This window comes from Loxodonta africana, chromosome 8 (assembly GCF_030014295.1).
Source record: "Loxodonta africana isolate mLoxAfr1 chromosome 8, mLoxAfr1.hap2, whole genome shotgun sequence".
In the NCBI taxonomy this organism is placed as follows: Eukaryota; Metazoa; Chordata; class Mammalia; order Proboscidea; family Elephantidae; genus Loxodonta; species Loxodonta africana.
Window position 1 is genome coordinate 112,939,717 of NC_087349.1, and position 24,315 is coordinate 112,964,031.

Below are 24,315 nucleotides of genomic sequence, written 5' to 3' on the forward strand. Positions count from 1 at the left end.
TCTTTAAAGTGCTGAAAAGCAAAGATGTCACTCAAAGGACTAAGGTGCGCCTGATCCAGGCAGTGATATTTTCAATCGCCTCATATCCACGTGAAAGCTGGACAAGGAAGAAGAAGACTGAAGAAGAATTGTTGCCTTTGAATTATGGTGTTGGTGAAGAATAATGAATACACCATGGACTGCCAGAAGAACAAACAAGTCTACCTTGGAAGAAGTACAGCCAGAGTCCTCCTTGGAAGCGAGGATGGGGAGACTTCACCTCATGCACTTGGGACATGTTATCAGAAGGGACGAGTCCCTGGAGAAGGACACTGTTTTAGGCTGGGTTCTCTAGAGATGTAAAAACAGTGAAGCATCTCTCTCTATATATATAGAGAGAGAGATTTATATTAAGGAATTGGCTCATGTAGTTGTAGAGGCTGGAAAGTCCTAAGTCCACGGGTCAGGCTGGAGGCTTCTCTTGACTCATGTAGCTGCAGGAGCTGGCAAGCCCAAGATCAGCAGGTCAGATAACAAGCCTCTGGCTCACAGGCTGTGGAGACTGACAAATTCCAAGATCGGCAGGTAAGCTGCTAGCTCAAGTCCCAAGAACTGGAGGTCGGATGAACAAGAGCTGGCTGCAGGATTCAGAGTGAGCAAAACCCAGTGAGCCTTGCTAGAAAGCTCACCTATATTGGATGCAGGCCACGCCCCGAAGGAAACTCCCTTTCAACTGATTGGCTACTCACAGTAGATCCCATCATGGAGGTGATTACATCATTATAGGACTGCCAAACTACATTATAACTGCCAAACCACTGATAACCATGGCCTAGGCAAGTTGACATACACGCTTAACAATCACTGACATCATGCTTGGGGAGGCAGAGGGTCTGGGAAAAAGAAGACTCTCTGGGTGAATTGACACAGTGGCAACAACAATGGGCTTAAACATAGTAATGATTGTGAGGATGGTGCAGGACTAGGCAGTGTTTTGTTCTGCTGTACCCAGGATCACTATGAGTTGATTCCGATTCATACCAACTATAAAGGACAGAATAGAACTGCCCCATAGGGTTTCTAGGGAGTGGCTGGTGGATTTGAAGCAGCTGAGCTCTTAACCACTGCACTACCAGCGACGCTATAGGACAGGGCAAAACTGCCCCATAGGGTTTCAAGGCTGTAATCTTTATGGAAGCAGATTGCCACATCTTTCTACCACAGAGTGGCTGGTGGGTTTGAACACACAACCATTCAGTTTGCAGCCACCAATCATTCAGTTAGAAGCTGAGCACTTAAACACTGCACCACTGGGGCTCCTTTACAGAGATTCATCTCAAGGAAATGGCTCATGTGGTTGTAGAGTGTCTGGCAAGTCCCAAGTCTGTAGGTTAGGCATCAGGCTGGAGGCTTCTCCTGACTCACGTAGCTGTGGAAGCTGATGAATCCGAGATCAGCAGGTAAGACAGCAGGCTGCTAGTCCACAGGCTGTGGAAACTGATGAATCCCAAGGTTGGCAGGCAGTAGGGTGGGCCACTGACTCATCATCAAGAACCAGAGGTCAGATGATGATGAGCTGGGTGCAAGATCCAGAACGAGGAAAAGCCAGTGAGCTTTGCCAGAATGTCCATATATATTGGATGCACGCCCTGCCCCCAAGGAAACTCCCCTTACAATTGATTGGCTGATCACTCCAGATCACATCATGGAAGTTATTACATTATTATTAACTGCCAAATTATGTCATGACATAATTGCCAACTTACTCCATTACATAACTGCCAAACTACATCATTATATAATTGCCAAACCGCTGAGAATCATGGCCCAGCCAAGATGACACACAACCTTAACCATTACAAGTAGTTAACAGATCAGGGAGAAGGAAACAAGCAACTGCTATAAAACATCATACGGCCCTATATGCTTCTATAGCATACTACAGCATTGATGTTAAATGGTATTATAACCCAAACCAAAAACAAACCCATTGCTGTTGAGTCAATTCCGACTCATAGTGACCCTTGTATTACATTATTTTATGAGATATGATGTGATATGGTAAACTAAACCCACTGCTATCAAGTCAATTCTTACTCACAGTGACTCCATGTGTTACAGAGTAGAACTGCTCCATAGAGTATTCTTGGCTATAATCTTTACAAAAGCAGGTTGTCAGGCCTTTTTTCTACTTTACCTCTGGGTGGGTTGAACCACCAGTCTTTAGCTTAGTAGATGAATGTAAACTGCTTGTGCTACCCAAGGACCTATGATGTGATATATAATGTCTATGTGATATCAAATAATAAGATACCATAAAGTAGTACGCTGCTTAAAAACCAAACAACCAAACCCATTGACATTGAGTCGTTTCTGACTTATAGCAACCCTATAGGACAGAGTAGAACTGCTCCATAGGATTTCCAAGGAGTGACTGGTGGATTCGAACTGCTGACTTTTTGGTTAGCAACTGACCTCTTAACCACTGTGCCACCTTATGCTTGAGAAATAAATTCAGTTACATAATAAAAAGCCAGATATTTGAAAACAAAAGCCCTCACCTACATTGCTTATCATTATTCCCTGTAAATGTGTACATGATATCATGAGGGGAATTTTGTAGCAGGCTGAGCTTACATCAAAAGGAGAATAGTCTGATGGACAGTTTACAGACCTCCTGCTGATACAAGATTATTATGCCTTCCCAAACCCAGTGCTGTTGAGTTGATTCCAAGTCATAGTGACCCTATAGGACAGCTAGAACTGCCCCATAGAGTTTCCAAGGAGCGCCTGGCGGATTTGAACTGCCGACCCTTTGGTTAGCAGCCGTAGTGCTTAACCACTACACCATCTTAGATGGAGGAAACAAAGCTCTTAAAAACTTTGAAACTTACAGGCTTCGAAATGAATTGCCAGGTTAGTTGCATGTTAAAAGACATCCCCCACCCCCATTTGAGGAAAGCAAAGAGAAGCAGGAACCAATTCAAAAATGAGAAATCTTCATTTTTGTCTTTTTCTCCTCAGCTTCCAGTCCTTTAAATACCCTCTTTTGTACCTCTTTTCCCAAATAAGCCTGGACTTGGTTCAGTAATGGGTAAATTTTAACAGCTTATTGCCAAGTTTACAACTAATTGGTTTTGCTCAGTAAAGCATAATAAAATATGTTGGTGTTAGGTGTTGATTTCGATGCCCTGTGACCCAATGCATCAGGTTAGAACCCGCCCATAGGGTTTTCTAGGCTGCGGTCTTTATGATAGCAGGTTGCTGTGTCTATCTCCCACGGAGCCACTGGGTGGGTTCAAACCGCCAACTTTTTCGTCAGCAGCCAATTGCTTAGCCCTTGTGCCACGGAGGATCCTTATATAATAAAATGCACATTAAATACTTTCAAAAAGTAAAGAAGTTTTAGTATATGAGTTACAAAAGTAGCTAAAGGAATGTAATTAAAATTTAAATAAAAATACAGAGAATGGCGGGAAAATCATGTTATGTGTAGAATATATGCAGATAAAAATATAAACATCTTTACAATTTCTCTCTGTAGATTAAAAAAAAAAAGTTGCCGTGGAGAACTTGGCACGGGACTCCACACGAGTCAGAGTCGGGCTGTGCTGCACAGGGTTTTCTCTGGCTGAGTTTTTGTAAGCAGATCACCAGGCCTTTCTTCTGAGGCACTTCTATAAGACAGGGCTAGAGCCTTGGAGTCATTTTTTCTTAGCCTCAAGACAACCCCTCACCCATCCCATTTCCTTTTGTTCTTTCTTTTCCTCCTCAGACCTCCTTAAAGAGAAACAGCCACAGGTTGGCAAAAACCGACTAAAACCAGTCCTGCCCTCCATCTTGGCACCCCAGTTAAACTTTAGCTCATTAACTGCCTCACGCATGGTAACTTCTCCACCCCTGGAAAGCTAACATGCTAATAAACAAAAATGGTTAATTACACCTGCAAAGGGAATCGAACCTTGCTCTTAAAAAATGCTTACTCATTCTAAAGCGATCTGCGCCTGCGCGCATACCATTTTGTATTTTGAAACTGATCCTGCCTATATAAACCAGCCTCAACAAGCTTCTTTCGAGGCAGTCTTGGACGGGACGCAGCTCTGACTGTCTCCTTGCTTGGCAGACCAATAAAGTGCCTTTCTTCTCCCCAGCTCGTTCTCTGTCTTTTTGGCCCTGGACGGAGTTGCGTCCAGCAGAAGCCAAAGTTCATGGCAACATTTGGGTTAGCAGACAAGCGTGTTAACTGTTTGTGCTATAGATGTGACTAATACTCATTGACTTGGTAGTATGTTCCAGGAACCCTTCTAAATGCTTTACATATATTGGTATATTTGATTCTCACAAAATCCCTGTATGGTAGCCCCTATTATCATCCCTGTTTTGTAGTTGAGAGAACTGATATGGAGAAAATACGCTCAGAGACAACCAAGCTCACAAGTGGTAGAACTGCATCATAACCCCGGCAATCTGGCTGTGGGTTGGCACCTGCTGCCTCTGCAGGGAGCCAGAAGCCTTGGGCTTTGGAGACAAAGAGATCAAGATGAAAGGATCATTTGCATTGCTGGGAAATCCCCCTCCTGCTCTTACACACATGGCCTCCAGCCTAGCCAGGAGAGTCTTGTATTTAGGGTATGTTCTTTGCAGAGTAGGGCTGTGAGTGGAAGTTCAATTCCACAATCTTTTCTTGAGCCCTGGTGGTGCAGTGGTTAAGAGCTTGGCTGCTAACCAAAAGGGTGGCAGTGCGAATCCACCAGCTGCTACTTGGAAACCCTAAGGGGCAGTTCTACTCTATCCTATAGGGTCGCTATGACTCAACAGCAACGGGTTTGGGTTTTGGGTTTTTGGTGGCACAGTGCTTAAGTGCCTGGCATTTCGAACCCGCCAGTTGCTTCACGGGAGAAAGATATGGCAGCCTTTTTCCACAAAGATTATAGCCTTGGCAACACTATGGGGTAGTTCTACGCTGTCCTATAGGGTCATTGTGAGTCAGAATCGACTAGACAGCAACAGATTTGAGTCTTTGTTGTTGTTCTTTTTTTCTTGAGAGGTATTCTGCATATGTCAGGTACAGTTTTAGGCAGGAATCAAGCAGGCCTGACTTCTCAGAGCTTTCAGAGGTAGTGTGTAAATTAAAAAAAAAAAAAAAGCATCTCTAAAGGTTGAAGTAACCCAAATGGGGCAAGCATCATTGATATAAAGTCAGGGACAGGGAGCATGAGATGGCTACCGGCAGAGCCGGTCCCTTGTACCTGGCTTCAGGGTTGTTGGAGAGGGTGTTAGGTTATAGAGGTAAAGTGCCTGGCTTAATGCCCAGCACGCAGAGTGTGTGGAATAGATGTACTAAGGAATGTCAGAAGTAGGGGTGGGGGACAAAATGGTAAAGGTGGGAAGAGAGCAGGAGCAGAATGAAGTGACAGAAAGGATCAAGGCCTGGCTTCAGGGAGAGTTGGGTGGAAAGGAGAGGTGAGGGAGAGCCTCCAGAGAACCTGGAGTGTAAGAGCTAGCTAGACAGGAAAGCAGAGGAGGTTACTAGTGAGTTTTGAATTTGATTGCTTTTACTACTCAATGAAAAATGTAAATAAGACTAGAATTATTTTATAATAATTTTTAGTCATTGCAGGGCCCTGGTGGTGCAGTAGTTAAGCATTTGGCTGCTAACCATAGGGTCAGTAGTTTGAATCCACCAGCTGCTCCTTGAAAATCCTATGGGCAATTCTACTGTATCTTATAGGGTCACTATGAGTCAGAATTGACTGAGGGCAATGGGTTTGGTTTTGGTTTTTTAGTCATTGAACTGTATTTCTCTGAATATAATAACAGGTTGTGGCCCCAAGATTTGTTCAGTTATTACTATTTGCATTGTATTATTGTATTATCATCATCCTGTGCTGGTTATATATTTTTTTCCTCCTTTGTTCTTAGGATCTGCAGCTTTTACATTCGGAAGGAGATACAGAAATTATATAATCCGAAACCTTGAGATTTTAGATAAGGCTGAAGCCCAAGGAACCAGTTACTTGCCAAAGGCAAATGACATTTCCAAGTGGATTGAAAAAGCAAGCCTTTGCCGTGGGCGTGAGAAGGCTGTTCTCTGGCCTGCTCTTAGCCACTCCTGAAATGAGTGATCTTGGGCTCCTTAAGTCATTTACTCTGGCCTCAGGCTCCTCATCTGTAAAATAAGGATAGAACCTGTTTCCGCAGCTCTGGTCTCATCACACTATTTTGAAAAACAAATGAGAGAGTAGATGTGAAAGCACTCTGAAAGGCAGAAGTTTTGGGTTAGCGTAAGGAACTACTATTCATAATGTTATTCTTTAACCTAGGTTGTGGTAAGATTGAAAAAAATAAAAAGGTGCTACAAAGCATAGTGACTGACAGGCCACCTCGCTCATTTCACCTTAGACCTCAGCCACGGCTGCCTGGGGGATCATTTGGACAACTGCTCATTATTAGCAAATGCTTCCTCAAAGAAATCATTGAAGTAAAAATATAATAAATACAAAACTATGTGAGGTCCTGAAATTAAAAAAAAAAAAAAATTCAACTTAGAAGATAGTGTAGTGAAGGGACCTGTGTCATTTGGAAAAGCAGGAAATGGTGACTGAAAAAGTCCTGGGCTTGGGATCTGAAGGGTTCTCAGCCAGCTTCTACTTTAATGGTCTTAATTCCCTGGGCAGACTGCTCTCAGCCTCAGTTTCCTCACTGGTAAAGCACAGGATCTAGACTAGATGAGATGCTTGTATATAAGATCCCAGTTAGTTCTGGCATTCTAGAGTCAACAACCAAAGAAAAAGCACTTTCAGCAGCTCCTTTTCATTTTCTTAAGGAAGGACAAGGATTAAATGCTTTTGATTCTGACTTTTCACAGGTCTGCTGTTACATGTAATAGCTACACGTCTTACACTGATGACTGATGACTGCAAAGCACTTTAAACTACATGGAACTATAAAATAATTACTGAAAGAAATTAACTGCTGAACCTCGTTCATTAAGCTCTTGCAAAGAAAATAACTTTGGCATTAAAGAGGATAAAAAAAATCAGATATGAAATCAAATAGGAATCCTTACGTTAAATTCACTTATTTTACCTTAACTTTCCTGCTCAACATAGTCTATGAGGGTAACTTTGTTTCATTAATATTATTATTATTCTATTCCTGGATACAATTTACTCCAATGTAATAAACTCTCAGCACACGTTTGTTGAAGGAAGGAAAAAGTCGTTTAACCATCCTGAGCTTCTATAATTGCTATTGAACCCGATGGAAATTTTGGGTTCTCCTAGTTCCTAAATTAGTCTCAAGTTAGAAAGTAGGAACTGCAGTGAGAACTGCATTAAATATTTTGAGTTCCTTAACTCTAAATGCCACTTAAAAATTGGGCATGCCTACCAAATTTGAAGATATTTTTAATTTTAGTGAGAAAACTTCACACAATCAGTTCATTTTTAGGAATGTATTCTACAGAAATGTAGCATAACTGTCCAAAGACATAGGCAGAGGTTGTTTATTGCTATATTGTCTACAACAGGAAAAAAAAAAAAAAGACTTTAGTAAGGGCTTGGGCTATATTATACAGCCATGTTATAGAAAACCATGCAGCCATTAGAGAGATTTCAGTAAGCCTTCATAGTGTCCAGAAAAAATGTCCAGTGCATATTTCAACCACACATGCATGCACACACACACAACACATGGATGCACACAATAATAGTATACACATAATTATACAAAGCACACATTCACAAATACATGGGGAAAAAGTAAAAAGAATACCCCAAAATATTTAATAATGGGATTGAAAATGGAATAAATCCTTTACATTTCACAGTTTAAAAATATTTGAATTATTTGTTCGATGAACACATTTAGAAAAAAGGAAGAGGTGTTTAGTGAGCTTTAGTGCTAGCATTGAAGGTCATCATAAACCCTGGCCGTAAAACACTAGTTGCACTCTAAATTTACATAACACTTTCAGAAAATAATCTGGCAACATGCTTCAGAATATTTATGTATTTTGATGCTACAGTTCATGTCTGGGACTCTCCCTTAATAATTCCAAATCATGAAAAAGATTCATGTAAAAAGTGTTTGAGAGCATTATTTATCATAGCAAAAAGTAGAAACAATTTACATATATAATCTATGTGAGCTAGTTAATTACAGTTTTTTTTTTTTTTTTTACATCTATACAAATAGCAAAATGTGATGAGCTCATAATAACATGTACCCATGATATGTTGTAGTGGTAAAAATTCTATATGCAGTATGATCATAGTTATATAAATACACAAAAGCAAGACTAAAACAATACATATGGCAGATGGAAATATTCCAAATATTAATAATGACTTTTTTATGTGTGAAGTATAATTATATTTTTACATTGTTACAAATTTTTTGGTACTTTTTCTATAATGATTAGATTCAACAATAAAAATAACAAGCTATTTTAAAAATAATAGTACAGTAACCATCAATATAAAAACCATTGGACATATCAGATGAATTGGTGACCAGAAAAACAAAATTAATTAATCAGGGAAATTTGAAGAAATTTTCACCTGTTCGGGAAATTGGTGATTCCAATAAATGGAATCACTCCAGCTCAACAGTCAGTGACCTCAACCCACACTCATCTGAAATATTACTTCCGTTCAATGGGTGGGGACATGGCCTGTCTAGGCCACCATGATTAAGTAACATCAATCATGAGGAAAACTCTAAAGACATGGTAAAGACATTTCTTTTTAAGAAAGTTTACACTGAGAAAATAATGAAGTTGATAATTTGCTTCTGAAGAAGGTAGTGCTCAATTTCTTGCTAGGCACAAAATCAGTATGTTTATGTCTCTGGGTTTTGAACTTCATACAATGGACATCTTATATGTATTCCTTCTGTGCCTTGATTTTTCTAGCTCAGTGTGGCATTGTGCAAACTACTTGACATATTGCTTAGAGATTCATATATGTTGTAAAACTATAAAGCGAAGCAGGTGAATGATAAGCTCAAAGTCTGATGATGAGTCTTCTGGGTTGGGGAAGGCGTAGCCAGGGCCATGAGACTGGGATGGGCACACAGACGGTTTAAAAGATACAGGTGAGATTCTGTTTCTTAAGCTAGGCAAGGGTGTACACAGGCATTTATTTATTATTTTCCTCTACCTATTAATATAATGTTATATATTTTTGTATCTCTCAATATTTCACAATAAAAATGGAAAACTATTTCTTCACGTTAAAATGTTAAAGTAAAAAATCCTCTTAAAATTGTAAACGGAAAGAAACCTCTCAACCTTGGAGGCCCTCTAGTGCCCAAATTGAATAAGAACAGTTAAGGTCTTCAATTCTTTTCCATTATCCACTCACAATTTCATATCTTTAAAAACAGAAATTAACAGCAAGATAAGTTAGAATGACATACCCCCAAATTTATTCAAGCTAAATTATATTTTTTGTATCAAATTTTTAAAAATTCTGCTAGACTTCTCTTTACTCTCATTGAAGCATGATCTAAAAGAGTACATTTTGATTCTTTAGCAAGAATATTTCATAAAACATTTCAAACTTCAAATATACATTTTAAAGGAGAAACATTAAATTATCATGCCTGTATAGTATTTTAAAATTGGTTTTATCCTCATATCTTTCCTTTAATTTAATTCTTTTAGGCTTACTATAAAAAAAAATTTTTTTTTTTACTATAACCATTGCCAAACCAACCTAATTGGAGCAAAGGAGAACGAAGAACACATAAAAGATGCAAAATATTAGCCCAAGAGGCAAAAGATCCACATAAACCAGAGATTCCATTAGCTGGAGACCAGAAGAACTAGATGGTGCCTGGCTAACACCAATGACCACCCTGACAGGTAACACAACAGAGAGTTCCAGAGGGAGTGGGAGGTTAAAGTACAGAGCAGAACTCAAATCCACATAAGAAGACCAGACTTAGTGGTCTGACTGGGGGAACTCCTGAAACTATGGCCACTGGACGCTCTGTTAACCCAGAACTAAAACCATTCCTGAAACCCGCTGTTCAGACAAAGATTAGACTGGGCTATAAAACAAAAAATAATAATCGTGAGGAGTGAACTTCTTACTTAGTTCAATCAGATACACAAGACCAAATGGGAAGCTCCTGTCTGGAGGCAGAATAAGAAGGCAGGAAGGGACAGGAACTGGTTGAATGGACACAAGAAAACTGGGGTAGAAAAGTGGTATGTGGTGTCATGTTGTGGGGATTGCAACTAATGTCACATAATAATATGTATATAAATTTTTGTATGAGAAATTAACTTGAGCTGTAAACTTTCTCCTAAACCACGACTAAAAAAAAAATTAACAAAAAAGAAAACATTAAGAAAAAATGAATGTTACTTTTGAAATATATTTTATAGTTTGGCCAAATAATAAAAAGAATTAGATAGTCATAATAAATAACATAGAAAAATTCAAAATTATGTAGGCTACATTATTGCACTTAACAAATAACAGAATATGTCAGTAGAAGGGCAACTATTGTGAAATTTAACTAGTTTGGCTTATGGGCACATTGATGTTTTAAAAACAAACAGAAATTAACGTTTAAAATCTTATCATGATTCATGATATTATCTTGGATGAAATCTTCTGCAAGGTTTGGCAATCATTCTAGAAACTGAGGGTATTGTCCATAATATTAGTCTGCTCAGTGGAATAATGAAGAGGACACAGGACTTCAGCTGTGAGTCTGTCTCATGAATTGTAGGGAAGTCATTTAACCTCTTTGAGCTTCAGCCTCCCCATTGGCAAAACTGAAGCTATAAAGATTATTGTGATGAATCCCAAATATCAAATGGTGGTACTTAGGAGGTCCTTCCTCAACCTTAGGTAACTAGTGGCCATCTTATCTGTTGCCTCTGACAACAAACACCTCCCAGGGCTATTGGACCATGCATGTCAGCTAAGCAGGGCAGTGTTCTGGAAAGCAAGACCCTAACACTGAAAAATTCACATATCTTGTTTTTGAAAAAAAGCCAAGTTTCACCAACTTTAACAACTATCAGTTATCAGTCAGTCACGTCTCAGGTGCTTTACAAACATGATTGGTTCCCCTTGCTGCCACCTTGCTCGGAGGCATTTTCCTCCGCAGGTTTCAGATAAAGAAACTGAAGTCACCGAGGTGAAGTGACTTGCCCAAGACCCCCAGGTAAGTCAATCTCAGAAACTGTAATCTCCTTTGTGACAAACTACACTTCATGAAACAGGAATCTTTCTTCTTAAATTATGTCCAATAACGGGACATTTTTTATACCTTCATTTGTAATAAAGTCAATCATCATGTTTCATCCTTAAGAAAATAAGGGACATATTTACGAATGTAACTCACCGACTCGTGTCTGTATACAAGGGTTTAGAGCTCCGCGCCTTGGCTAGAGATGTCAGGTCTCCGAAGGGATTGTCAACATCATCAGCATTTGTGGACTCCACATAACCACTGTTGGGTGAAAAGAGAAAGAGAAGACACTGTTTGCTTATAAGAAAAACAGGTGAACAGTGTTCTAACTTTCAGTGGAAATCTCCATTGCAAAAAATAGATCAAACCCCAAAATGCAAAAATAAACCATTCTTTCAAATGAGGCTGGATGACGGAACAATTTGTCTTAAAAAAAAAAAAAAAAAACGGTAATTTTCCCTTCTTTGGGTAAGAGTTGCCAGGATCTTATGATCTCAAGTTTGGACCAAAGTGAGAGTAACCAGTGAGCAAAGGAACATGCTGTTTGTGCAGCCCTGACGTCCTCTCCACGGAGACTAAGAGGAACTCCTGGGCAAGGCAGAAACCCAGAGGTGTTGGCTAGAGCTAATAAGAATCCTATAGGGATGGAAGGCTGGGCAGGGGCTTGGGGGCCTGGGCAATAAACGATGTGGCCTCAGGAGTCTGAGACGAAGTCCTGGAGGCTGAGTCTGTCTGTCAGGGAGAGGGTATCCTAGAGACACTTCTGAGGCCACTTAAAGGAACACTCATCAACTCTACTGTACAACAGAAAAGGAGCTAACAATGGGTGGAGGAGACTGATGGTCTAGACTCCTCTGTTGTTCTCTTGGATCTACATTGTTCCAAGGTTATTCTTCAATCTGAAGCAGAGGGGAAGATTCCAAAATGATGAATGCTTTTCTATCCATGGAAAGCCTGACTTAAAGTTAGAAAAATAAGATGGTATAGTGCCCTCACGCCAGTGTTAGTGAGCACATGATACCTTCTGCATCAAGTAAAATAGTGTTCCTAGTTGACAACATCCAAAAGTGGTAGCATCCAAGTTATTTTATCTCGTAAAATAGCCAATTTAAGAAAACAGAAAAATACCACCCCTCCTTTCTTTCTTTTATTAAAATTTTTAACAAACCTTTGATGAAATTCCTGATATTAGATGGGTGCTGTGCTAGGAAAATTTTAGAAGCCTGTAGAACCACATGTTGTTTGAAAAAGTGAATTACAAGCATGAGTGAGCAAAGAGGAACTATAATTTACATGTAATTGTAATATTTTTTGAAACATTACTTACGTATAGAGAGGAATGTATTTACTTCTAGAACTTGGACTCACACTTAGAAAAAGAGAAAATATGGACAATTGGGTTATCAATATTACCTTAATGAACATCAAATAATTACATTATTTCTCTAAAACAAAAACGAAGTGTTTTTTTTCAATCTTTATAATTAAAATAAAAAAAGTATATATCTCATAGCAACGGGTCTCCAAAAGTTTGTAATTCTGAAGAAAAATGATTTAAAGATGTACTTTTTAAGTGATGAAAATCACAAATAGAACAAGTTGACCCCAAGTCATTATTGGTAAACATGTCTCTTTGTTGACTTTCACTTATGATTTAGCTCTTTTTCAAAACCCTTCCTTTCGAATTTTTCTTTTGATATAGTCATCCTTAATGATTAGAAGGAAACCCTGGTGGCGTAGTGGTTAAGTGCTACGGCTGCTAACCAAAGGTCGGCAGTTCGAATCCGCCAGGCGCTCCTTGGAAACTCTATGGGGCAGTTCTACTCTGTCTTATAGGGTCGCTATGGGTCGGAATCGACTGGACCGCACTGGGTTTGGTTTTTTTTTTTTTTTTGTAAATGATTAGAAATGCAGTATTTGACAAAGTTGAACCTCTCATTTTTTTAGGCATAGAATTTTAGCATTTGGGTGGATCTTATTGACCATCTGTTCTAATCTCCGTTGTAGAGATTAGACAGCTCTGGCACAAAAAGTTACATAATTCCTTAATACCACAGTTATTTCTGGCACTACAAGATGCTCCAGATTCATCTTGTATTTTTGGTGCTCCAGCTCTAGAATCAGGCATTATGCCATGGAACCGTGGTTCTTTTTATTAGAGAGTGGTATTAGAAACCAAAATCTGGGTGTTAGATGTATTTGTGGTTCCTGGGTTGTCACTGCTTCTAGGTCCTCTTGGACAGAGCTAGGAATATACACATGTATATGAACCCAACATTGGGGTTTTTTTATACACATATATCTATATTTATTAATTTCTGTATCTATGTATTTGTCAATCTATCTAAATTCATAGGTTGTTTCCCACTCTAATCCACACGGTTCATTCTAGCTTCTTTTCTTACTTAATTGTAATTTCTTTCTTTGGCAGAGAAACCTGGCTTCCCTTATCTATAAAATATTTACTTAATTGTTCAACATTGTGTAAGTAGTTTCAGAGTTATAAACTCATGCCCCTGTGAGAAATCAAATTTGCCAACTAGACTATAGTGTTTATATACATTTCTTTTTGTATTCAGCCTTACATATCTACTTCAAATACTCTCACTACATTTAGTTAGATCAGCCCTTTTGTTCCCCACCCACTTAGGTGTAGTTATTCATTTATTTTTAATACAGATTCATTCTTCACCGTTTTCATCATCCTAGATTTCTCCACCATCCTGGGATATTTTTCTTTCTTTTTTTAAACTTTACATTTGGTGAATTTTTTTCTTTGTGGTATATAGTTCTATGAAGTCATACACTAAAATACCATACCCAACAATTCCATCACCCTAAATATTCCTTTTACAGGTCCTTTGTAACCCCTCCGCCATGTCCAAACTCTGGCAGCCACTGATCTTCATTTCTATAGTATTCCCTTTTCCAGAATGTCATATAAATAGAATCATACAATATGAAGCCTTTTGGGATTGGCTTCTTTCCTTTGGAAAAATGCATTTAAGATTCTTCCATGTTGTTGTGTGTTGTACTTGTTGCTTTTTTCTTGCATGGATGTACTACGGTTTGTTTATCCATTCACCTGTGGAAGGGCATCTTGGTTATTTCTAGGTATTGGCAATGATGAATTAAAAAAAAAAACTGCCATTGAGTTAATTTCAACTCATGGAGATTCCATGTGTTACAAAGTAGACTGCTCTATAGGGTTTTCTTGGCTGTAATCTTTACGGAAGCAGATTGCCATGCATTTCTTCCACGGTGCTACTGGGTGGGTTCAACCTGCCAACCCTGATGTTAGCTGATGAGTGCAAATTGCTTGCACAACCCAAGGACCTGATGATAATGAATGAAACTGCTATAAACATTCACATATAGGTTTTTGTGTGGACTCCTGGGAGCAACATATTCATAGAGGCATGTTCCAGGATGAATGGTACCCTCTGGAGTTGTGAGATATGGCAGTACTGACTAAGAAATATTGCATTTAATTTACCACCTCATATGTCACCAAAAAAAAAAAAAAAATGCGCTGCATCTACATAAACTGGAATTTAAAAAATTAGCATCTGGGTCCACTATTTTCTATTTGACCACATGATATATAAATAAAAGATGCTAATACAGTTGCCTCATGAACATTCTCATAACACTAAGGATCAGTACCAATAAATTTACATCTTTATTCATTTAAGATTATTTGACTTGGATTATTAACAACTTCAGCTTGCAGTATTTATAAAGATCTTATAATTTTTTTAAATAATTTTTATTGTGCTTTAAGTGACAGTTTACAAATCAAGTAAGTCCCTCACATATAAACTTACATACACCTTACTACATACTCCCATTTACTCTCCCCCTAATGAGTCAGCTCGCGCCCTCCTTCCAGTCTCTCCTTTAGTGACCATTTTGCCAGTTTCTAACCCCCTCTACCCTCCCATCTCCCCTCAAGACAGGAGATGCCAACATAGTCTCAAGTGTCCACCTGATGCAAGTAGCTCACTCCTCACCAGCATCCCTCTCCAACCCATTGTCCAGTCCAATCCATGTCTGAAGAGTTGGCTTCGGGAATGGTACCTTTCCAGCCACAACAGAAGGTTTGGGGACCATGACCGCCGGGGTCCTTCTAGTCTCAGTCAGAAAATTAAGTCTGGCCTTTTTACAAGAATTTGGGGTCTGCATCCCACTGCCCTCCTGCTGTCTCAGGGGCTCCCTATTGTGTTCCCTGTCAGGGCAGTCATCGGTTGTGGCCAGGCACCATCTAGTTCTTCTGGTCTCAGGATAATGTAGTCTCTAGTTCATGTAGTACTTTCTGGCTCTTGGGCTCATAATTAACCTGTGTCCTTGGTGTTCTTCATTCTCCTTTGATCCAGGTGGGTTGAGACTCATTGATGCATCTTAGATGGCTGCATGCTAGCGTTTAAGACCCCAGACGCCACACTTCAAAGTGGGATGCAGAAATGTTTTCTTAATAGATTTTATTTTGCCAAATAACTTAGATGTCCCCTGAAGCCATAGTCCCCAAGCCCCTGCCCCTGCTTTGCTGACCTTTGAAGCACACAGTTTATTCAGTAAACTTCTTTGCTTTTGGTTTAGTCCACTTGTGTTGACCTCCCCTGTATTGAGTGCTGTCCTTCCCTTCACCTAAAGTAGTTCTTATCTACTATCTAATCAGTAAAGAATCCTCTCCCACCCTTCTTCCCTCCCCCCTCTCATAACCACAAAAGAATGTGTTCTTTTCAGTTTAAACTATTTCTCAAGTTCTTATAATAGTGGTCTTATACAATATTTGTCCTTTTGCAGCAGACTAATTTCACTCAGCATAATGCCTTCCAGGTTCCTCCATGTTATGAAATGCTTCACAGATTCATCACTGTTCTTTATCATTGTGTAGTATTCCATTGTGTGACTATACCATAAATTATTTTTTTCCGTTGATGGACACCTTGGTTGCTTCCATCTTTTTGCTATTGTAAACAGTGCTGCAATAAGCATGAGTGTGCATATATCTGTTTGTGTAAAGGCTTTTATTTCTCTAGGATATACTCCAAGGAGTGGGATTGCTGGGTCGTATGGTAGTTCTATTTCTAGCTTTTTAACGGAGCGCCAGATCGATTTCCAAAGTGGTTGTACCATTTGACATTCCCGCCAGCAGTGTATAAGTGTTCCAATCTCTCCACATCCTCTCCAACATTTATTATTTTGTGTTTTTTGGATTAATGCCAGCCTTGTTGGAGCGAGATGGAATCTCATCATAGTTTTAATTTGCGTTTCTCTAATTGCTAATGATCGAGAACATTTCCTCATGTATCTGTTAGCTGCCTGAATGTCTTCTTTAGTGAAGTGCCTGTTCATATCCGTTGCCCATTTTTAATTGGGTTGTTTGTCTTTTTGTGGTTGAGTTTTAGCAGAAGCATGTAGATTTTAGAGATCAGGCACTGATCGGAGATGTCTTAGCTGAAAATTTTTTCCCAGTCTGTAGGTGGTCTTTTTACTCTTTTGGTGAAGTCTTTAGATGAGCATAGGTGTTTGATTTTTAGGAGCTCCCAGTTATCGGGTTTCTCTTCGTCATTTTTAGTAACGTTTTGTATTATGTTTATGCCTTGTATTAGTGCTCCTAACATTGTCCCTATTTTTTCTTCCACGATCTTCATCGTTTTAGACTTTACGTTTAGGCCTTTGATCCATTTGGAGTAGTTTTTGTGCATGGTGTGAGGTATGGGTCCTGTTTCATTTTTTTGCAGATGGATATCCAGTTATGTCAGCACCATTTGTTAAAAAGACTATCTTTTCCCCAATTAACTGACACTGGGCGTCTGTCAAATATCAGCTGCTCCGTCTGGGTTCTCAATTCTGTTCCATTGGTCTATGTGTCTGTTGTTGTACCAGTACCAGGCTGTTTTTGACTACAGTGGCTGGATAATATGTTCTGAAATCAGGTAGAGTGAGGCTTCCCACTTTGTCCTTCTTTTTCAGTAATGCTTTACTTATCTGGGGCTTCTTTCCCTTCCATATGAAGTTGGTGATTTGTTTCTATACCACATTAAAAAATGTCGTTGGAATTTGGATCGGAAGTGCATTGTATATATAAATGGCTTTTGGCAGAATAGACATTTTCACAATGTTAAGTCTTCCTATCCATGAGCAAGGTATGTTTTTCCACTTATGTAGGTCTCTTTTGGTTTCTTGCAGAAGTGCTTTGTAGTTTTTTTGTATAAGTCTTTTACATCTCTGATAAGATTTATTCCTAAGTATTTTATCTTCTTGGGGGCTACTGTGAATGGTATTGATTTGGTGATTTCCTCTTCAATGTTCTTTTTGTTGATGTAGAGGAATCCAACTGATTTTTGTATATTTATCTTGTAACCTGAAACTCTGCTGAACTCTTCTATTAGTTTCAGTAGTTTTCTGGAGGATTCCTTAGGGTTTTGTGTGTATAAGATCATGTCATCTGCAAATACAGATAATTTTACTTCTTCCTTGCCAATCTAGATGCCCTTTATTTCTTTGTCTAGCCTAATTGCTCTGGCTAAGACCTCTAGCACAATGTTGAATAAGAGCAGTGATAAAGGGCATCCTTGTCTGGTTCCCGTTCTCAAGGGAAGTGCTTTCAGGCTTTCTCCGTTTAGGATGATGTTGGCTGTTGGCTTTGCATAAATGCCCTTTTGTTATGTTGAGGAATTTTCCTCCAATTCCTATTTTGCTGAGAGTTTTTATCATGAATGGGTGTTGGACTTTGTCAAATGCCTTTTCTGCATCAGTTGATAAAATCATGTGGTTTCTGTCTTTTATTTATATGGTGGATTACATGAATTGTTTTCCTAATATTGAACCATCCTTGCATACCTGGTATAAATCCCACTTGGTCATGTTGGGTTATTTTTTTTTGATATGTTATTGAATTCTATTGGCTAGAATTTTGTTGAGGATTTTTGCATCTATGTTCATGAGGGATATAAAAGAGGGATATAGGTCTGTAATTTTCTTATTTTGTGGTGTGTTTACCTGGTTTTGGTATCACGGATATGGTGGCTTCATAGAATGAGTTCGGTAGTATTTCATCCTTTGAAATACCTTTAGTAGTAGTGGTGTTAACTCTTCTCTGAAAGTTTGGTAGAACTCTGCAGTGAAGCCGTCCAGGCTAGGATTTTTTTTTTTTTTTTCGTTAGGAGTTTTTTGATTACCTTTTCAACCTCTTTTTTTTTGTTATCAGTCTATTTAGTTGTTCTACCTCTGTTTGTGTTAGTTTAGGTAGGTAGTGTGTTTCTAAGCATTCATTTCTTCTAGGTTTTCAAATTTGTTAGAGTACACTTTTTTGTAGTAATCTGATAAGATTCTTTTAATTTCAGTTGGGTCTGTTGTGATATGGCCCATCTCATTTCTCATTCAGATTATTTATTTTCTTTCCTATATTTCTTTAGTCAGTCTGGCCAGTGGTTTATTAATTTTGCTGTTTTTTTCAAAGAACCAGCTTTTGGTTTTGTTAATTCTTTCAATTGTTTTTCTGTTCTCTAATTCATTTAATTCTGCTCTAATTTTTATTATTTGTTTTCTTCTGGTGCCTGACACATTCTTTTGTTGCTCGCTTTCTATTTTTTCAAGTTGTAGGGACAGCCGTCTGATTTTGGCTCTTCCTTCTGTATGCATGTGTGCGTTTATCATTATAAACAGACCTCTGAGCACTGCTTTTGCTGTGTCCCAGGGGTTTTTATAGGAAGTGTTTTCAGTCTCATTGCATTCTATGAATTTCTTTATTCTCTCCTTAATGTCTTCTTTAACCCAGTCTTTTTTGAGCTGGGTATTGTTCAGTTTCCAAGTATTTTATTTCTTTTCCCTGATTTTTCTGTTATTGATTTCTACTTTTATGGCCTTATGGTCTGAGAAGATGCTTTCAATGTTTTGGATTCTGCAAAACATTTGTTTTATGACCTAATATGTGATCTATTCTAGAGAATGTTTCATGTACACTAGAAAAAAAAGTTTACTTTGCAGCTGTTGGGTGGAGTGTTCAGTATAAGTCTATGAGGTCAAGTTGGTTGACTGTAGCAATTAGGTCTTCTGTGTCTCTATTGAGCTTCTTACTGGAAGTCCTATCCTTTACTGAAAGTGGCGTGTTGAAGTCTCCTACTATAATTGTGGAGGTGTCTATCTCACTTTTCAGTTCTGTTAAAGTTTGTTTTATGTATCTTGCAGCCCTGTTATTGGGTGCATAAATATTTAATATGGTTATATCTTCCTGGTAAATTGTTCTTTTAATCATTATGTAGTGTCCTTCTTTATCCTTTGTGGTGGATTTAACTTTAAAGTCTATTTTGTCAGAAATTAATATTGCCAATCCTGCTCTTTTTTGATTGTTGTTTATTTTTTTCCATCCTTTGTGTTTTAGTTTATCTGTGTCTCTAAGTCTAAGGTGTGTCTCTCGTAGGCAGCATATAGATGGATCGTGTTTCTTTACCCAGTGTGAGACTCTCTGTTTCTTTATTGGTGCATTTCGTCCATTTACATTCAGCATAATTATAGATAAGTATGAGTTTAGTGCTGTCATTTTGATGCCTTTCTTTGTGTGTTATTGACAATTTCATTTTTCCACATACTTTTTTGTGCTGAGAAGTTTTTCTTTGTAAAGTGTGTGCTCCTCATTTTCATAGTAGTTGAATTTATGTTTGCTGAGTCATAATGTTTATCTTGGTTTTTATTTTGAGGTATGGAATTGTTAGACCTCTTTGTGGTTACGTTAATATTTATTCCTATTTGTCTAATTTTAAAAACCTAACTTGTATCATCTTATATCGCTTTGTTTTCCTCTCCATGTGGAAGATCTGTGCCTCCTGTATTTAGTCCCTCTTTTTTGATTGTTGTAGTCTTTTACATAAGAAGATTCCCTGTTTTGAGCATTTTTTTCTTTTTTAAATTAATCTTAATTTGTTTTTGTGATTTCCCTATCTGAGTTGATAGGCTGTCACCTATTAACTTAGAGGAGTAGGTGTGATGGTTGTATGCACCAGATTCTAGTAGCGGCAGGGGGTCACACTACGAGGAGGGCAGGATGCTGACAGCCTTCCCCCACGTGCCGGTGAGGTAGGGGTGTCTCTATTCCTAGAGCACTTTGGTGGGTGGGTTCTGCAGTTGAAAGAACTGAGAAAAAATTCAAGTCTCGAGTTGCAATAGTGAAGGATTCTATGGGGAACATATTAAACAATGCAGGAAGCATCAAAAGAAGATGGAAGGAATACACGGAGTCATTATACTAAAAAGAATTAATCGATATTCAACATTTCAAGAAGTGGCATATGATCAGGAACCAATGGTACTGAAGGAAGAAGTCCAAGCTGCTCTGAAGGCATTGGCGAAAAACAAGACTCCAGGAATTGGTGGAATATCAATTGAGATGTTTCAACAAACAGATGCAGCTCTGGAAGTGCTCACTCGTCTATGCCAAGAAATATGGAAGACAGCTTCCTGGCCAACTGACTGGAAGAGATCCATATGTATGCCTATTCCCAAGAAAGGTGATCCAACCGAATGTGGAAATTATAGAACAATATCATTAATATCACACACAAGCACAATTTTGCTAAAGATCTTTCAAAAATGGCTGTAGCAGTATATTGACAGGGAACTGCCAGAAATTCAGGTTGGTTTCAGAAGAGGACGTGGAAACAGGGATATCATTGCTGATGTCAGATGGATCCTGGTTGAAAGCAGGGAATACCAGAAGGAGGTTTACCTGTGTTTTATTGACTATGCAAAGGCATTCGACTGTGTGGATCATAACAAACTATGGATAACATTAAGAAGAATGGGAATTCCAGAACACTTAACCGTGCTCATGAGTAACCTTTACATAGATCAAGAGGCACTTATTCGGACACAACAAGGGGATAGTGTTTGGTTTCAATTCAAGAAAGATGTGCATCAGGGTTGTATTCTTTCACCATGCTTCTTCAATCTGTTTTCTGAGGAAATAATCCGAGAAGCTGGCCTTTATGAAGAAGAACGGGGCATCAGGATTGGACGAAGACTCACTAACAACCTTTGTTATGCAGACACAACCTTGCTTGCTGAAAGCAAAGAGGACTAAAAGCACTTACTAATGAAGAACAAAGACCACAGCCTTCAGTATGGATTGCACCTCAACATAAAGAAAAGAAAAATCCTCACAACTGGACCAATGAGCAACATCATGATAAACGGAGATAAGATTAAAGTTGTCAAGAATTTCATTTTACTTGGATCCACAATCAACAGCCATGGAAGCAGCAGTCCAGAAATCAAAGGAAGCATTGCATTGGGGAAATCTGCTGCAAAGTACCTCTTTAAAGTGTTGAAGAGCAAAGATGTCACCTTGAAGACTAAGGTGTGCCTGACCCAAGCCATGGTATTTTCAATCGCATCATATGCATGTGAAAGCTGGACAATGAATAAGGAAGACTGAAGAAGAATTGATGCCTTTGAATTGTGGTATTGATGAAGAATATTGAATATACCATGGACTGCCAAAAGAACAAACAAATCTGTTTTAGAAGAAGTATAACCAGAATGCTCCTAGAAGCAAAGTTGGTGAGACTGTGTCTTACATACTTTGGACATGCTGTCAGGAGGGATCAGTCCCTGGAGAAGGACATCATGCTTGGGAGAGTACAGGGTCAGCGGAAAAGAGGAAGATACTCAACGAGGTGGGTTGACACAGTGGCTGCAACAATGAGCCCAAGCATAACAACTATTGTAAGCATGGTGCAGGACCGGGCAGTGTTTCGTTCTGTTGTGCACGGGGTCGCTATGAGTCCGAACCAATTCGATGGCACCTAACAACAACAACATTAGTTATATTGGGATGTTTTACAATTTTGCCAAAACCATATTTTAAATAATATTTATTAAAAATCATACACTTATTAGTTTTAGAATATGGCTGAATAAAATGTAAGTTTGCTGAAAAACTCAATATTTTTCTCAATATCATCACTGTTTACATTTCTACACCCAGCAGTTAAACTTGATTACGGCTTTGTATTTTTCTACCTCATTATTCTTTTTCTCCCAATAAAAATTCAATTCCTTTTTTATTTTTATTTTATTTTTTATTTTTATTAACTTTTATTGAGCTTCAAGTGAACGTTTACAAATCAAGTCAGTCTGTCACATATAAGTTTATATACATCTTACTCCATACTCCCAATGCTCTCCCCTAATCAGTCAGCCCTTCCAGTCTCTCCTTTCGTGACAATTTTGCCAGCTTCCAACTCTCTCTATCCTCCCATCCCCCCTCCAGACAGGAGATGCCAACACAGTCTCAAGTGTCCACCTGATATAATTAGCTCACTCTTCATCAGCATCTCTCTCCTACCCACTGTCCAGTCCCTTTCATGTCTGATGAGTTGTCTTCAGGGATGGTTCCTGTTCTGTGCCAACAGAAGGTTTGGGGAACATGACCGCCGGGATTCCTCTAGTCACAGTCAGACCATTAAGTATGGTCTTTTTATGAGAATTTGGGGTCTGCATCCCATTGATCTCCTGCTCCCTCAGGGGTTCTCTATTGTGCTCCCTGTCAGGGCAGTCATCGATTGTGGCCGGGCACCAACTAGTTCTTCTGGTCTCAGGATGATGTAGGTCTCTGGTTCATGTGGCCCTTTCTGTCTCTTGGGCTCTTAGTTGTCGTCTGACCTTGGTGTTCTTCATTCTCCTTTGCTCCAGGTGGGTTGAGACCAATTGATGCATCTTAGATGGCCGTTTGTTAGCATTTAAGAACCCAGACGCCACATTTCAAAGTGGGATGCAGAATGTTTTCATAATAGAATTATTTTGCCAATTGACTTAGAAGTCCCCTCAAACCATGGTTCCCAACCCCCCACCCTTGCTCCACTGACCTTTGAAGTGTTCATTTTATCCCGGAAACTTCTTTGCTTTTGGTCCAGTCCAATTGAGCTGACCTTCCATGCATTGAGTGTTGTCCTTCCCTTCACCTAAAGCAGTTCTTATCTACTAACTAATCAGTAAAAAACCCTCTCCCACCCTCCCTCCCTCCCCGCCTCGTAACCACAAAAGTATGTGTTCTTCTCAGTTTATACTATTTCTCAAGATCTTATCATAGTGGTCTTATACAATATTTGTCCTTTTGCCTCTGACTGATTTCGCTCAGCATAATGCCTTCCAGGTTCCTCCATGTTATGAAATGTTTCACAGATTCGTCACTGTTCTTTATTGATGCGTAGTATTCCATTGTGTGAATATACCACAATTTATTTACCCATTCATCTGTTGATGGACACCTTGGTTGCTTCCAGCTTTTTGCTATTGTAAATAGAGCTGCAATAAACATGGGTGTGCATATATCTGTTTGTGTGAAGGCTCTTGTATCTCTAGGGTATATTCCGAGGAGTGGGATTTCTGGGTTGTATGGTAGTTCTATTTCTAACTGTTTAAGATAACGCCAGATAGATTTCCAAAGTGGATGTACCATTTTACATTCCCACCAGCAGTGTATGAGAGTTCCAATCTCTCCGCAGCCTCTCCAACATTTATTATTTTGTGTTTTTTGGATTAATGCCAGCCTTGTTGGAGTGAGATGGAATCTCATCGTAGTTTTAATTTGCATTTCTCTAATGGCTAATGATCGGGGAGCATTTTCTCATGTATCTGTTAGCTGCCTGAATATCTTCTTTAGTGAAGTGTGTGTTCATATCCTTTGCCCACTTCTTGATTGGGTTGTTTGTCTTTTTGTGGTTGAGTTTTGACAGAATCATATACATTTTAGAGATCAGGCGCTGGTCTGAGATGTCATAGCTGAAAATTCTTTCCCAGTCTGTAGGTGGTTTTTTTACTCTTTTGGTGAAGTCTTTAGGTGAGCATAGGTGTTTGATTTTTAGGAGCTCCCAGTTATCTGGTTTCTCTTCATCATTTTTGGTAATGTTTTGTATTCTGTTTATGCCTTGTATTAGGGCTCCTCACGTTGTCCCTATTTTTTCTTCCATGATCTTTATCGTTTTAGTCTTTATGTCTGGGTCTTTGATCCACTTGGAGTTAGTTTTTGTGCTTGGTGTGAAGTATGGGTCCTGTTTCATTTTTTTGCAAATGGATATCAAGTTATGCCAGCACCATTTGTTAAAAAGACTATCT

General features: G+C 38.9%; 1 protein-coding gene across 1 annotated transcript in view; it reads right to left on the minus strand.

Annotated features, from left to right (window-relative positions):
- Positions 1-24,315, minus strand: part of SPMIP7 (sperm microtubule inner protein 7) — a 107,375-nt gene that overhangs the window by 18,704 nt on the left and 64,356 nt on the right. The window contains exons 6-7 of the mRNA XM_003407113.3: positions 12,524-12,565; positions 11,350-11,457 (exon numbers count right to left, since the gene is read on the minus strand). Coding sequence (XP_003407161.2) covers positions 11,350-11,457; positions 12,524-12,565 — 150 coding nt within the window. The remainder of the gene's footprint in view (positions 1-11,349; positions 11,458-12,523; positions 12,566-24,315) is intronic.